The sequence below is a fragment of the Artibeus jamaicensis genome, unplaced genomic scaffold (genome assembly GCF_021234435.1).
Source record: "Artibeus jamaicensis isolate MK-2021 breed Jamaican fruit bat unplaced genomic scaffold, CSHL_Jam_final contig_387, whole genome shotgun sequence".
Classification (NCBI taxonomy): Eukaryota; Metazoa; Chordata; class Mammalia; order Chiroptera; family Phyllostomidae; genus Artibeus; species Artibeus jamaicensis.
The window spans coordinates 43,718,349-43,733,705 of NW_026521812.1; the positions used below are offsets into that span (position 1 = coordinate 43,718,349).

Genomic DNA, 15,357 nt, shown 5'->3' on the forward strand with positions numbered 1-15,357 from the left:
ACCAGAAGGCAAATTATGAGATTTGTGACCTTAAGAATTGAGTTTGGATCCCAGTTCTGCCTTATCTCTGGTGACTTTATGGTTGTTGAGATCCATGAGCTTTGGTTGTACATTTTTCATGGTGATGAATGTACTCTGTCAAGATTGTTATTGTAAGGATTAAATGAGATGATACATGTAAAAATGTTTTTGAAAATATGGTTTGGCCAGAAGCAGGTACAAATGTGTTAATAAACAGGATATGGAAATTTAGAAAGCCTTGCTTTTTTTATGGGGTACCCTAAATATAGGTGAGGCAAAAATAGGTTTACAGTTGTGAGTATGCAAAACACAGAGTTTATTCTTATGTTGGTTATTTATTAATTATTGTATTATTTTCCATACGATCAACTGTAAGCCTGCTTTTGCCCTACCCTAGAGTTTATGAACTTAATCTAGGTGTGGATTTTATGGTGTCTTCAAACTATGAATTTAACTTTTGGGAGAAGTATCCAGTTAGCACTTTTATTCATTTACTAACATGGCCATTTTGTTTCCAAGTAAATAAAATGGAAAAAATTAAAATTAGACTAGGAAATAGTTTATATTATTGTTGTTCATAATTTTCACTAATGTTACAGATTCTGAAAATGATTCTAAGGGTACAGTATAGTTTGTACAGTGTATGAAATAATAAAAGTTTCTTTTAAAATTATTTTTCCAAGTTAGTCACTTGTTAGGAAGGAAAGACATGCTAAACCTATTCACTGATTTTATTGCTTCATGTCAGAACTTCTGTGTTCTCATTTTCTTCTTTTTCTCATAAATTACAATAGGTTAGTTTTGTTAAATGTGAAAATTGTGGATAATGACAGACTTACATAGCATTTCTCTGATCAAGTACTGCTTTAAATGCTTAAATTAACATTTGGTCCTCATAACTGTTAAGATGAAGAAGATGGTATTAGCATCTCCATGTTATTGATGAGGAAACTGAAGCACAGTGGTTAGGTAACTTCCCAAGGTCAAAGCTAATAAATGACAGAGCCAAGATTTGAACTCAGTCTAGCAACAGAGTATGTGTGCCTAATCCTGACTACTACCCTATGAATCTGTTTTACATTCTTCTTTTAAGATTTGATTTATTTATTATTAGAAAGAGGGGAAGGGAGATTGAAAGAGAGGGAGAGAAGCATCGATGTGCAATGAACCAGTTACCCCTCACACGTTCCCAACCAGGGACCTGTCTCCCAACCCAGGCATGTGCCCTGACCATGAATAGAACCTGGTCATTGCCTTTCTCTTTGTGAGATGATGCCCAACTCACTGAGTCACTCCAGTCAGGGCACTTTCTACATTCTTTATTTTAAAGTAAAACATTGATTGCCTAATAAAAAGATTCTGATACCATATAAATTTAAGTACAAAATCTTTGGAAGCTAAAATAATCTCTATAGGTAATTTTTAATGATTTGCCTATTTTTTCATGGATATTCTGAAATTCTAATCTTAACTAATACTCAGAGTATTACATCTGTGTTGTGTGTAATTGATTTTAGATTTTCTGTTATTTAGATCAACTTAAGTTTTATTTTCTCTATTCTATCCATGTAAAATCAGGTTTAAATATTAAATGACTTTTTGTTGAAACATATATGCATTTAGAAGTGTAGTTAAAAGTGTATAGGTTGATGAAGTTTCTCAAACCGAAAATCGTGTTCAAACAGAACTCAAATCAAGAAGTAAAATTACCAGCATTATTAAGAAGTAACATTTTATCTGCTGAGCTTAATTATTTAATTTATTAAGCACAGTTTTTGTTGTTACCTGAGATATACTTGTAATAGCTGTTACTAGTATCATTGCTATCATTCAATATCTTTGTTAACTTGCATTTATTATTTTATCACATAATTTTGATTGGTTAATCACAGTTAACAGCAAAAATCCAACATTGTGCTGAAAACTGTAATTACATAATATAAAATTTTTATGTACCCTCTCTCCTGTATGCCCTATGACTTCCAGCAATGACCTTTTTTCAAAAGGAATTTTCACATGCGATCCCTGTTGTCTTTCACAGGGCACCGTCTCCACATTCATTTTCATCCAAGTCCTTCTGGGATTTCTTAGTAGAAGGAAAAAAACCTATTACTGGGCACAGTTCAGGAGATCACGTCAAGAAAGTTTGTTTTAAAGGAATTGAAAATTCCCAGGCTCCAAAAGTTATAAGGTAATAAAATAAACTTATACATTTTCTACCTTAAAATGTTCTGTGGTGGTTTTATGTTCTAAAATAATCTTTAAATACTTATGAAGCAAATTTTTTTAATCTTCTCTTGAATATGTTTGGGGGGGGGCAGGGGGAGAGAAACAGTGATGTGAGACATTGATCAGTTGCCTCCTGTATGTGCCCCAAATGAGATTGGAACCTGCAACCTGGGCATGTGCCCTGAGGCCATCAAACCCACAACCTTTTGGTGTACGAGATGATGCTACACCCAACTGAGCCATGCAGCCAAGGCAGCAAGGCAGATTTTTATATTTTACATTCAGAATTAATGTATATCTTTGAAGCTTTATTTTCATATAATTGGCTTATAATAAACTGTATATATTTAAAATATATAATTTGAAGTTTTGGCATGGGCATATACCCATTAAACCATTGTCATCAACCACATTCAAGACAGTGAATATAACTGTCATTTTCAGAAGTTTCCCCATCCCCCTTGGTAAGCCCTTCCCCCCTTTCCCATCCTGCTGCCCATGCAGTTACTCACCTGCTTCTGTCCGCATAGACTACCTTGTGTATTCTAGAGTTTTGTATCATTGGATTCCTTCATTATGTACTTTAAAAAATACCTGGGTTTTTTATTCAGCATATATTTTGAGATTTATCCAAGTTATTGTGTGAATCATTAGTTCATTCTGTTTTATTGCTGAATAGCGTTATATTTATGGATATAAAGCAATCTATTTATCTGCATCTGGTGAGGGACGCTAGGGGTTTCCAGTTTTTTGTCTAGCAATTTTTGGTACTTGTTTTTAAAGTCCAGGTTTTATATTTTAAATTTACACATCTGATCTCTTAAATGTTGTTACACTTTGGCAGTAAAAATGTTTATGTCTAGCTACAGTTGAGTGCCACTTGTACATATACACATGCATGTGCATGTGTTTTGTATTTATTACATACGTAATTATAAACAAATGTTTTAAAATAAACCTGTACTCAGAAAAGTATAAGACATTGAAGAAAGGAATTGAAGAAGATACTAATAAATGGAAGCGTAGATTACGCTCATGGATAGGAAGAATTAACGTCATTAAAATTTCCATGCTGCCCAAAGCAATCTATAGATTCAACACAATTCCTATTTAATTACCAATGGCTTATCTCACAAAACAAGAACAAATAATCCAAAAATTTGTGTGGAAACACAAAAGACCCTGAAAATTTTTGAAAAAGAAGAACAAAGTGGGAGGTATCATACTACCTGATATTAAACTGTGCATTGCTGTAGAATCAAAAAAGCGAGGTACTGGCATAAAAACAGATACAGATCAGTGGAACTGAATAGAGAGCCCAGAAATAAACCCCTGCATATATAGTCAAGTAATTTATGATAAAGTGAGCAAGAACATGCAATGGTGTAAAAGAAAGTCTATTCAACAAATAGTGTTGGGAAAATTGGACAGATATATGCACAAAAATGAGGCTAAACCACCTTCTTATACCATATACAAGAATAAACTGAAAATGGATTAAAGACTTAAACCTGAAACCACAAAACTGCTAGAAGAAAATATAGGCATTAACAATCTCTGACACTTCTTTTAGCAATATTTTTTTCTGACATATCTTCTTAAGCAAGGGAAACAAAAGAAAAAAATAAATGGGACTCTATCAGAATAAAAATTTTTGCCTGGCAAGGGAAACCATTTACAAAATGAAAAGACAGGATAATGAATGGGAGAAGATATTCACCAATGAAACATCCAATAAGAGGTTAATATCCAAAATGTATAAAGAACTCAGGTAATCTAACACCGAAAAAATAACCCAGTCAAAAAAGTGGGCAAAGACTGAATGGACACTTCTGCAAAGAAGACATACAGATGGCCAATAGACATGTGAAAGGATGCTCAACATCATTAATCAGAGAAATGAAAATCAAAGCCACAATGAGATACAACTTTACATTTCTCAGAATGGCTATCATCAATAATTCAACCAAGAGCAAATGTTGGCATGTATGTGGAGTAAAGGGAAATCCAGTCTGCTGTTGATGGGAAAGCAGATTAGTGCAGCCACTATGGAAAACAGTGTGGAGGTTCTTCAAAAAAATAAATGGAATTGCCTAATGATACATCAGTTCTTCTTCTGGATATATATCTGAAGAAACCCCAAACATTACCTGAAAAGAACATGTGCACCTCTGTGTTCATTGAAGTGTTATTTGTAAAAGCCAAGCTATGAAAGCAACCAATGCAGATCAATAGATGAGTACATAGTAGAATACTACTCAGTTATAAAAAGAGTGATATTTTACCTACTGGACATTATGCTAAGTCAAATAAGTCAGAGAAAGACAAATACCATATTATTTCACTTATATGTGGAACCTAAAGAACAAATAAACAAAGTAGAAACAGACTCATAAATTACAGAGAACAGACTGACAGTTGACAGAGAGGAGGGGTTTGGGGAGCTGGATGAAGAAGGTGAAGGGCTTAATAAGTACATATTGGCAGTTACGGAATAGTCACAGATGTAAATTACAGCAGAGGAAATATAGTTAATATCGTAATAACTATGGATTGGGTCAGGTGTGTACTTGAAATACTGGGGGAACTACTCGGTAAAGACATGATTTTCTAACCACTTTGCTGTACATCTGGTACTAATATAGAATGACACTGAATGTAAACTGTAATTGAAAAATAAAAATAGTGATGTATACATCTCTCATTAAGTTTGTCTATTCCAGACAAACTTTTTTAATTAGAAAAACATTTTTAATTGTTTTTTTATTATCCTCTGTCATGACCCTACATCTATTATATTTTTATTTTATTTTTTAAAGATTTTTATTTATTTTTAGATAGAAGGGAAGGGAGGGAGAAGGACTGGGAGGGAAACATCAATTGGTTGCCTCTCACATGATCCCCAGCTGAGGACCGCATCTGCAACTCAGCGTGTGCCCTGACAGGGAATCAAACCAGCGACCTTTCAGTTCCTAGGCTGGCACTCAACCTACTGAGCCACACCAGCCAGGACTACCTCTGTTATATATTTTTTAAACTGAATATGGTACATAGTCTTTTTTTGAAATAAGAAAAACATAAGAATATCATTGGTTTTGTAAGTTACATGATAATGTCCTGTGGACTATGTTTTTAAATAGAAAGAAAAGTAAATTCTTTATTTTCCTACTGTGAGACACTATTCGCCTCTATCTGTATTCATCTTATCCTTTTTTGTTTTGCAGAAGAGTTTTCCTTCCAATCCAAGGCTAGTATTTTTACCTTTGCTTGTGTCTTAACTCTTTTATACTCCAGAAGCCTTAAACTATGGATTACTCCTCTCTTTTCTTGAAAATATTCAACCTTTTCCTTTTAAGTAGATTATTCCCATCTGGTTTTCAACATGCTCAGGTCTGTCATGTGGTCTGGGTAAGATAATCAGTCCCTCACTGGGCCCCCACACTCTGTTGGGCACTTGTCCTATCATTACCAACCTCCTACTCCCTTCCCAGCCAGACTCCTCGAAGAGCTGTCAGCTCCCACCCGTTCCATAACATGTTCTGGCTTCCAGTTTCATCGCACCGCTGAAATAGGCTAAGTTTATCGGTGCCCTCCATATTGCCAGCACTTTTTATATGGACTCAGTGTGCTTGAAGTTCAATTACAGGTCATCTCATTTGACTTTTTTTTCTATTCTATTTTATAAGCTTCTGTGTTCAGTTATCAGCAACACACTACAGACTCAGAATTTATATCACCTGCCCACAACTATCATCTGGGCTTCAGATTTCGTTATCCAACTACCTTTTTGATATTCTATCCTGTTTGGATGTTCAGAAACACCTTAAATCTTATGTCAAATCCAAACTTAATGTTTTCCTCATACCTCCCTCATAAAACCAAAATCAAACAAATACACAGATGAAACATTGAACAGCCCATTCTTCCTGCTTTTTCTTTCTTGATAAATGGCATTTGCAAGTCTTTAAATGTCCATCTTTCTCACTGATGTCCAGTCGGTCATCAGGGCATGGTGGTCTTATCTCTCCAATATTTCTCAAATCCATAGACTCAACTTTACCTCCACTGCTGTCATCCTCATTCAGACGCTTGTGATCTTTCACTCGGGCACATGAGTAAGCCTCCTAACTGGTCTTGCCACAGCCTTCTTTCCTTCAGTATACTGAGCCTCTTTAAAATGCAGATTTTAGTGCTCTTAGGATAAAAGCTGTAATTCTTCTGTGGTCTTCAAGGCCTCTGCCATTCTCGTTAGCTTCATCTTTTAACAATCTCTAGCCATTTTGGCCTTCTCGGTTTCTCAAGTGCCATTTACTTCTTTCTACCTACCTACCCTTTGACTAATTGACTATGAGTCTTTCAGCCTCCATTCAGTCATATTCTTTGGAGATGTCTGGCTTCCTTTTTTGGGTTTGTTTCCTGTTATGTCTGTTCTCAGTATACTTTTCACTCCTCACAGTTTTCATAGTTATACTTTTTATTAGTGGGATTCTTCGTTTGATGTTTTCTGCTACAGGTATTTTAATGTCGGTATATTCAACTACATAGTTCAATGGGAGCAAGAAAATTTGCTCTCTTTGCTTACCACCAAATGCTTAGAATGTTTCCGTGCATGTAGTAGGTGTTCAGTGAGCATTTGGTGAATAATGGGATAAATAAATGAAATAAAATTACAGCTCTGTCTCAAGTAACGTTTGTTTCTAATATAGCAAGTTATATTGTATTTCTTAGATGTGTAAATTTCAAAGTATGAAGTATTAAGTTTTTGTAATTTCTTAATATTTTAAATATTAAAACTATAATTTCTTTTCTTTGGATATTTTTGTTATAGACTCTTAAAATATTAAGGATCTGTGGTTTCATAGTTGATCACTAGAGTGTGCTGTAACATCAGGACTCTTAATTGTGGACAGTGGTGAACGCTATGATACTACTTTGGAAATTTTAGTTAAAGGAGTGTATGACAGTATCAGGTCATCCGCACAATGCGTGTTTGATGAGTGGAAGTTGATGTTTTAAATAGCTCTGTATTATCATCTGATCACTGAGAAAGAAAACAGCTTGAGGGTTTTTTTAATTTTATCATAGAAAATATGTAATCATAACTGAGTTTTAAAAGGAAATAATAAACCATAACAGATAAGTTATTAACTAATTCACTAAATTATGGGACACATGATATATGTACAACACTTTGCTGGCCTCTTGAGTGTATATAAAAGTATAATACATAGGCCCATCCTTAAGTGTATTTGAAACGTAGTTGATAAGTCTCCTTATGCACACATGGAAGTTGTATGACAGAATGAGAATGAAATTACAGTTCAGTTTCACCTAATTCATGTCCTGGTTCCAGCTCATTCTCTCAATATTTATCATCTTAGTTATAATAGTCACTTCTATTTCAGTGTCAGTGTAAATGTGGTAGGTATATGTAAAAAACTAAAATTAGCTGTAGACATGTACAACAAAACCTTTCTTTTAAAATAAAAAGTTCTTAAACAGTCAAAAGAAAAAAAAACAAATTACTGTACAATCTAACAGTATTGAAGAAGTCACAGAGCAACATTTGATTAAGTGCCAGATGCGTGGTTCAAAGAAGGAGAAAGTGGCTGGGCTAGAATTGTAAGGGGAAACTTCATTGAAGAAGAAGGGCTTGAGTGTAGTTCATAAACATTTTTTTATATTCAGTCCCAAATATCTGATCATTATTTTTATGGCCATATAAATAATACTAGAAAAAAACTATTGGTATATTTTATTGCCACAAGTTTTTGAAAATAGGATGGGATTTTTAAAAAAGGAGAAAGGACAGTGTAAACAGAGGAAATAGTGGGAATTAAAGCAGGAAGAGAGGACTGCTTGTGGTCCTTTAGGGAGTGGACAGGCGGTGCAGGGGTCAGGGAGCTCATCTCAGGAAGTGCCCTCAGTCACATGCAGGTTTTAATTGTGGAAAACTAGGGGAACCCAAGAATCGAAGTGTCATTTATTTGGGGATGCTAAAGTGTAGAAAAGAGGGATGTATGCAGTTTCTCTTTATTGTTACTTATGTGTTATTTGTGTTTTAAAATGTTTTCTTTCATTTTTCTTCCACTAAATACCTCCTTATGTGATTTTGAGCAAAAATGTGATCTTGTGTTTCTAACTAGTAAGAAAAACTACTTGTGAGACAAAAATTGTTATATCAGCTCTAATCTTATATAAAAAATCTTTGTAGTTAAGCCAGTATAAAATTCTTTTTGAAAAAGTCAACTGTATGAACAAAGAGTAATTTGGTTGTTTTCTTAAAGTCTAAATTCAGCAAAGTTAATGCTCTTCAGTTTGAAGAGAAATTTTGGAAGAAGATTTTTCTGGAGTATTTATGTTTTCATTTTTTAGAAGGCTAAATTTTAACCAAGGCGTCTGTTGGGATGCCTGTTTATGTGTTGCACATACTGTGGGCTCGATAGTGCTGTATTTATTATCTAAAAGCTCAGAATGGTTTTTATATTTGCTTAATCATAATGTAATAATTTTACTTCATTCTAAGATGAAATTTTGACAAACTTTAAGTTGTTTTAGTAAATTTATAATTAATGTGATTATCCAGGGAAATATCATTATTAGATTATAATTTTCTACTGTGATTATAATTTTATGAAACAGATTTGAGTTGCAGTCTAATGGTTACAAAAGGCCTCTGTGAACCTTTGTGAACCTGTTTCCTCATATATGAAATACAGTAATGCCTATACTATAGATTTATTATAAGGCTTAATGTATATGAAAGTACTTTATAAATGATAAAATATTTCATAAGTAAATTATAGTTAAGCTCTGATTGCTTAACTTTGATTTAACAGGGCCTATATAAGAAAGACACTTTAGTCTTAATATCAAATTCTGTTAGCCAGTGACATACCATTTTCTAACACAGAGCTTGTAGCTGCTACTTCTTAACAATTAAATAATGATTGGTTCTACATTTTTCTTTCATTTCTTAGAAACACTTTAGCTAATCTCTGGACACCAGGGTGATTTTTGAGCACCAGTTTAGTCATTATATGTTTGTTCTAAGTTAAACCTGTAATCTTCTGCCTTAGACTTACTTTAGGTCCTTTCAAGGAACTTGAGGGAGTTTGCACTCATTCTCTGTCTAATGTAGTTATCTGTTCTGTGAGAATGTAGGTTTTTCCATTTATTTTATAGCCATTTTAATCTAGAGTCTCGTCATCTCAATACATTTATCCCAACAGCTCACTAGTTCATCTTTTTGGCTTCATTTTTCTCTTGGTCATCTTTTATTTCATCCTGGAGACTAATTTTTGGATGTCATAGGTCAGGTATCCAGTAGGTTTCTGGTCATAGAACTTCATTAAAACTAAGAACCCTGTAACTTAATCTATTTTCATTTCATTTTGTACTTCATCATCTACATTACTGTTAAGAAAAAGTTACCAGTAATGAAAGGAATAGGGATATTTTCTAAAAAGGAAAATGACAACAACAAAAAACTTTGCTTTTATTTTTATCATGTTCTTAAAATCTTTTGGCTTCCTGCTCGGGTTGCTTTGTTTCAAGTGTTCTGCTAGACATTTGGATCTGCTAGATCCAAAGATGAATGAAACGCAGTCCTATACTGTCAGAAACCAGTTTAGTAGTTAAAACAGACATGTAAATAATACTAACACAGCGTGTGAAAGCTCTGTAATAGTGCTGTAGTACCAGAGAGAAGGCGATATTTGAACCAGTCCTTAAAGACTGATAAGACATTTGTAGTGGAATGTGTTCTAGACTAAGGGGAATACTAGAAATAAAGGTAACTTTGTGATAATGGAAAATACACTGAACTCTGAGTGAAAAAGGCCTGGATTTGAGTTCTCTTTCTGACACATACCCAATTTGTGAATCGGGCATGTTATATAATATTCTGAGCCTTAGTTTCCTAATCAGTACAAGGGGAAGAATACATGCTCTCTTTCACAAAGTATAGCAATGATTAAGTGAGGTAAGTATACAAAAGTATTCTCTGATTGTGCACACATCAAGTCTAAACATTTTAGCTTTCACTGCATTTGTATTCTGGTCCTTCTATTTCATTTTAACTTTATTTCCCTTTTACTCTCTTCCACATTCTTCTGTTTAGTGATGAGAACAGCCTACTTTTACTTAAGCCACCAAAATCTTTTACCAGTGCTTGTATTTGTACAATTAAAACCCTATCTCAATGTCACTGTCCTCAGTTTTAATGTCATTTCTTCAGTGATGCCCACAGCATATACCTACTTCCCTGTTATGTTAATTTCTTCTATGAATCCATAGCACTTTGTACATATTGGTATAGATATCAATTATAGTACTCTCATGCTGTTTTATCATAGCTTAAACCGATTTAAAAATCTTCCTACCAGTGTTTTTGAGGGGGACGACCTGAGTGTTAGTCAGCCTGAGTTTCTGCACCATAGTGCTGCCAGTAACTGTGCATAAGTGAATCCGGAAGTCAGTATTTTACACTGTTTGTGCACTCTCAGACTTTGTTGTTAAACCCGGCTAGGCCTGTATTTGCCCATTCCTGAGAGAGGGCATTTGATTAATTTTGATAATCTCTAAGTATCTTTCTAACTCTAAAACTCCATAATTTGGCCCATCTCTATAGTACGTTTGTTAGTTTTTTCCCTTACAGGAATGCTTTCTACGGTCCTCATCCTACACCCCTTTCTTAAAATCGTCTTCTGCTTGAGGCCCTCCCCAATAACCAGATCTTTATGGTTTTTATAATCTTTATGGTCAGTAGATCTCAGTTTGTTAGACACTGTGTTAAATCCTTTTCTGTTGTATTATTTATGTCATTTTATATGTTGTTTCCTCATCCGGTTTGTGAGTTCTTAGAAGATAGAGATTGTGTCATATGATTCTGCCTTATCCATAATCCCTAACTTATCAAAGAATTTACTGTATTTTAGTCACTCACAAAATTTAGACTATGTATCACTCACTTACAAAATCTGGTTGCAAATTATTTCTTTTGTGTGTGTGTGTATGTGTATATACACATACACACACACACACACACACATACACAATCAATTCTCATTTAATGCCATTGATGGGCTCTGCAACTTTAAGAGAAATGAAGTATAATGAAACTGATTTCACTATAGGCTGATTGATAAAAATAAGAGTTAAGTTCCTATAATATCTAATCAATGACATTATAATTAAATGACATTGAATAAAATGATGTTATTCTAGGCCCTGCTGTATTTTGAAACTTAGTGCTAATTGTCATTTTTTAGACATAAAATATCAATGTGAAAGATCTTCACAAAGTTGTCTGTATTTCTTAATGTATGTCTGATTACAAGAAATGGCTATATGAATATTAGTTTTAAAATTGGGCCATTTCTTGCAACATCTTCCCTTATGGTATTTTATATAGAAAATTGTTTAAGTACCTATAGATTTTTTCTTTGCTTATAATTTTAAAGGTAAGTCTGAACACATACATTAATTTGTCCCTGAGTCAGGGAATTACAATTCTTCTTCTGTATTTCTAAAAAAAGTAATTTTACTAATGTTTCTAGAAGCTTTAAACTTCAGTTTGGCATTTGTTTTGCAGATGCTCTACTCAAGGTACCCCCGGACCTGAGGGCAACCACGTTCCAGATGTGCCACTTCTAGACAGCCACAAGTAAGGCTGACTGATTAGCTTTGGGGCCTGCAAAGATAGGCTATTGCTTAGCATTGAAAGAGAATATTAAGAAGTTGGGAATAGTATGATACTGAATGGAATGTTTTATCTGAATACTCTCTGCTCCAAAGTTTGAGTACCTTTGTATAGACACAATATAACAACAATATTGCATCTGCCCCATCTCACTTTTTAGGTGTTTTCTGAAATTTTCTCTATTGCAAGTAAATGCAAGTAAAATGTTAGTAAATCCAAGTAAATGTTAGTTCTTTATTTCTGTTTCTCACTTTATTATTCTGTAAATGGAATGCAAACCTTTCAGGTTCTTTATGTTGTAGGTGAAAAATGTAACACTGTTAAAGAGTATTTCAGAGGGGATAATTGGATGAAAAATGGGGACGATGAATGAAAACTCATTATGTGTTTATTGTTCTCTCAGTCCCTGGTTATCTTCTTCATTGGCTGCTCCTCCTGGGGTAGCCCCAGTCACTTTCGCATCGATTGTAGAGGAGGAACTGCAGCAGGAAGCAGCACTTATCAGGAGTCGAGAAAAACCCTTGGCTTTGATCCAGGTAAAGACTGTGCCTATGCAGGTTTAATTTTGGGAAGACCTACACTATTTTTATCCTTACATCTTAAGAAAATTATGTTGGTTCGCTTTGTGTAGGTGCATATAATAATCAGATTAAAATATATAAGTAAACTGAAATTCAGCAATTTAAGTATAAATTGATGTATTCAAGATAACTAATTTAGAACTAATAAATTGTGGTAAAGCTAATATTTTTAGCACTGGTGATTCTTTGAGCTGTTTTAAAAGTGACCTGTAGAGAACTTGGCATTATCTAGTATATTGCACATTCCCCAGAAGTTCAGTGAGCATCATTAAGAGTTCTTAAAGCAACATACACCAATTCTGGCTTACTTAAGGAAAAATAAATTTATTTGAGGATAGTTTGTAGAAACTATTCAGCTTATAGAATCTATTTATTAAGATCCTACAGACTGCCCTGGCTGGTATAGCTCAGTGAATTGAGTGCGGGCCTGCAAACCAAAGGATCGCGGTTTGATTCCCAGTCAGGGCACATGCCTGGGTTGCAGGCCAGTTCCCAGCGTGGGACACATAAGAGGCAACCATACATTGATATTTCTCTTCATCTCTCCTTCCCTTCCCCTCTAAAGATAAATAAATAAAATCTTAAAAAAAAAAAAAAAAGATTCTACAGACTGCCCTGTTTGATGTGGCTCAATGGATTGATTGCTGGCCTGTGAACTAAAGGGTTGCTGTTTTGATTCCCGGTCAAGGCACATGCCTGGGTTGTGGCTGATCAATGTATCTCTTGCACATCTCCCTCACTTCCTTCCTCCCTTCCCCATCTACAAATAAATAAATCTTTAAATCTTAAAAAAAAAGAGTTGTTGGTTAAAAAAAGAAAAGATTTCACAGACTTAAGCTGAAAGACCAGAAAGCCAGGCTTGGAAACAAAGACTCATTTTTGCCCTAAAAACCTTACAAGCAAGAGTTTGAAGACCTGCATAGTAATAGAAATTAATCTCACAGAATGAAGGTATTAGAATGAATGGATTCCAGCTACTATTTTCAGTTTCTTTTTTTCTTCTACTCAAGATTAAAATTCAAGGGAAGGTGAGTATCTGATTATCCTAGCTCAGGCCTCAAGCCTTCTTGCCAAGGGAATAATAGGATACCTAATTTAATTCCACTATGTTGTATCCATGGAAAGTGGGAGTTCCACAGAAGGGAATTGGAAAGGTATTATAATCCTGCTTAGTTGATAATTAAAAGAGTAAAGCAAGTCTTCCTTTTTTCCCCCTTCCCTCTTTTCAGATTGAGGAGCATGCAATACAAGAGTTACTGGTTTTCTATGAGGCATTTGGCAACCCTGATGAGTTTGTCATTGTTGATAGGACACCTCAGGGACCACTGGCAGTACCTACGTGGAATAAGCATGGATACTAGTTTGCTGTGGAATTGAGATGCATTTTTCATAAACCGTGATTGTTACAAAGAAAAGCTATGGAAAAGAATTTTTTAAATTTAGTAACATCATTCTAGATAGACTAAGAAAGATCTAATTTCTGTATTGCAGTTTCAGCATATAACATTTGTATGATTAAAAAGAAATTACTTAGAATCGTGATTTAGTAATTTTATGTAAAAGTGTGTAAGAGGACAAACTAGATTAAGTTTAAATGAAATCATTTCTTCTGAATATGTCTGAAAAGAAGATGGGAGTGATTGAAGCATAGAACTTAAGAGTGGTACAAAAAAAACTTTCCATTTGAAAATTTGGGATAAATAATTTAGAAGATTATTGCCAAATATCTGTTGTCACTTTTTTTGATGTAACATTGATGAGCTTAAAGTAGTAGTATTAGCCATTACCTTTGATCCATTAATGGCCAAAGTTTTGTGTGTACTACGGTAGTTGTGTTTCATTCTTGTGTCTTTTTTAATCAAGCTATGAATGTCCTGGTCTGTTTAAAGCTCAAACTGCTCGAATGCTATATTATTTCAGCTGGGATGGTATATTCCCTATTTTGCATTTAATTGTTGAGTACAGTGCAAATGAAATATGAACACTTCTGAAAATCTCAGTCCAAGATAATAGTTTCTTTATAAGATTTGGAGTCATTGTAGATTGTTTCTTGGTGGGGAGAGGAGACCTTATAAAAGTCTAATTGTGACAGAATCTGTTTTCTAAAATGTTAAAATTTTCTGAAACAAATGCTTAATTATATATTGCAAAAACAAAATAATTTAGAAGAAGGTTGGTTTATAGTTAACAATATTATGTAATCAGAAATTCTCTGAGACTGGATTATATGAGTAGTCATAAACATTATTTGTTTTCTGTACAGTATGCTGTTTGGTTTATTTTTGAGTAGTTAATTTTTTTTTAAATGTCACATATATGCTCCAGTACCTAGACAAATTGAGATGTCAGTGTTCTAGTTTCTAGGACATCAGCCTAGGGAAATGTACAGGAAGTTCAGATGATGGGAATATGGCTGAAACTAACTCAATGATCGAGGTTTAGCTCTACCTGAAAGAAGCAAACTTGTAAGCAACTGTGCAATAAAAAATTTTGATCACTGCTGTGTGTTTGATATCTTGTACTTATGGACATCTATTATAGGAGGAATTACTAACTATTTTTATTAGTAATTAGCAAGAAAGGACACCTCTTAATTTTAGTATCTAGTAGTTAACTAATTATTAATGTTTTAAGTGAATGCTGTATCTATTCCTTGACCACTTAAAAGAGGGGAGTTGTTCTAAAATGCACCTGTGAAAGGTTTTATATTATGTGTTTGAGTAAATTGAGACGAAATTAATTTTGTTTTATTGGTGTTGCCGTAAAGGAGCCTTCTGAGTAATTTATTTGAAGCCTTGACTCTTACATGTATATTGGCATATC

General features: G+C 34.1%; 1 protein-coding gene across 1 annotated transcript in view; it reads left to right on the forward strand.

Moving 5' to 3' along the window:
- IBTK (inhibitor of Bruton tyrosine kinase) overlaps window positions 1-15,033 on the forward strand; it is an 86,894-nt gene extending 71,861 nt beyond the window's left edge. The window contains exons 26-29 of the mRNA XM_037143777.2: window positions 2,063-2,212; window positions 11,846-11,917; window positions 12,357-12,489; window positions 13,764-15,033. Coding sequence (XP_036999672.2) covers window positions 2,063-2,212; window positions 11,846-11,917; window positions 12,357-12,489; window positions 13,764-13,895 — 487 coding nt within the window. The 3' untranslated portion in view covers window positions 13,896-15,033. The remainder of the gene's footprint in view (window positions 1-2,062; window positions 2,213-11,845; window positions 11,918-12,356; window positions 12,490-13,763) is intronic.
- The last annotated feature ends 324 nt before the right edge of the window (window positions 15,034-15,357 follow it).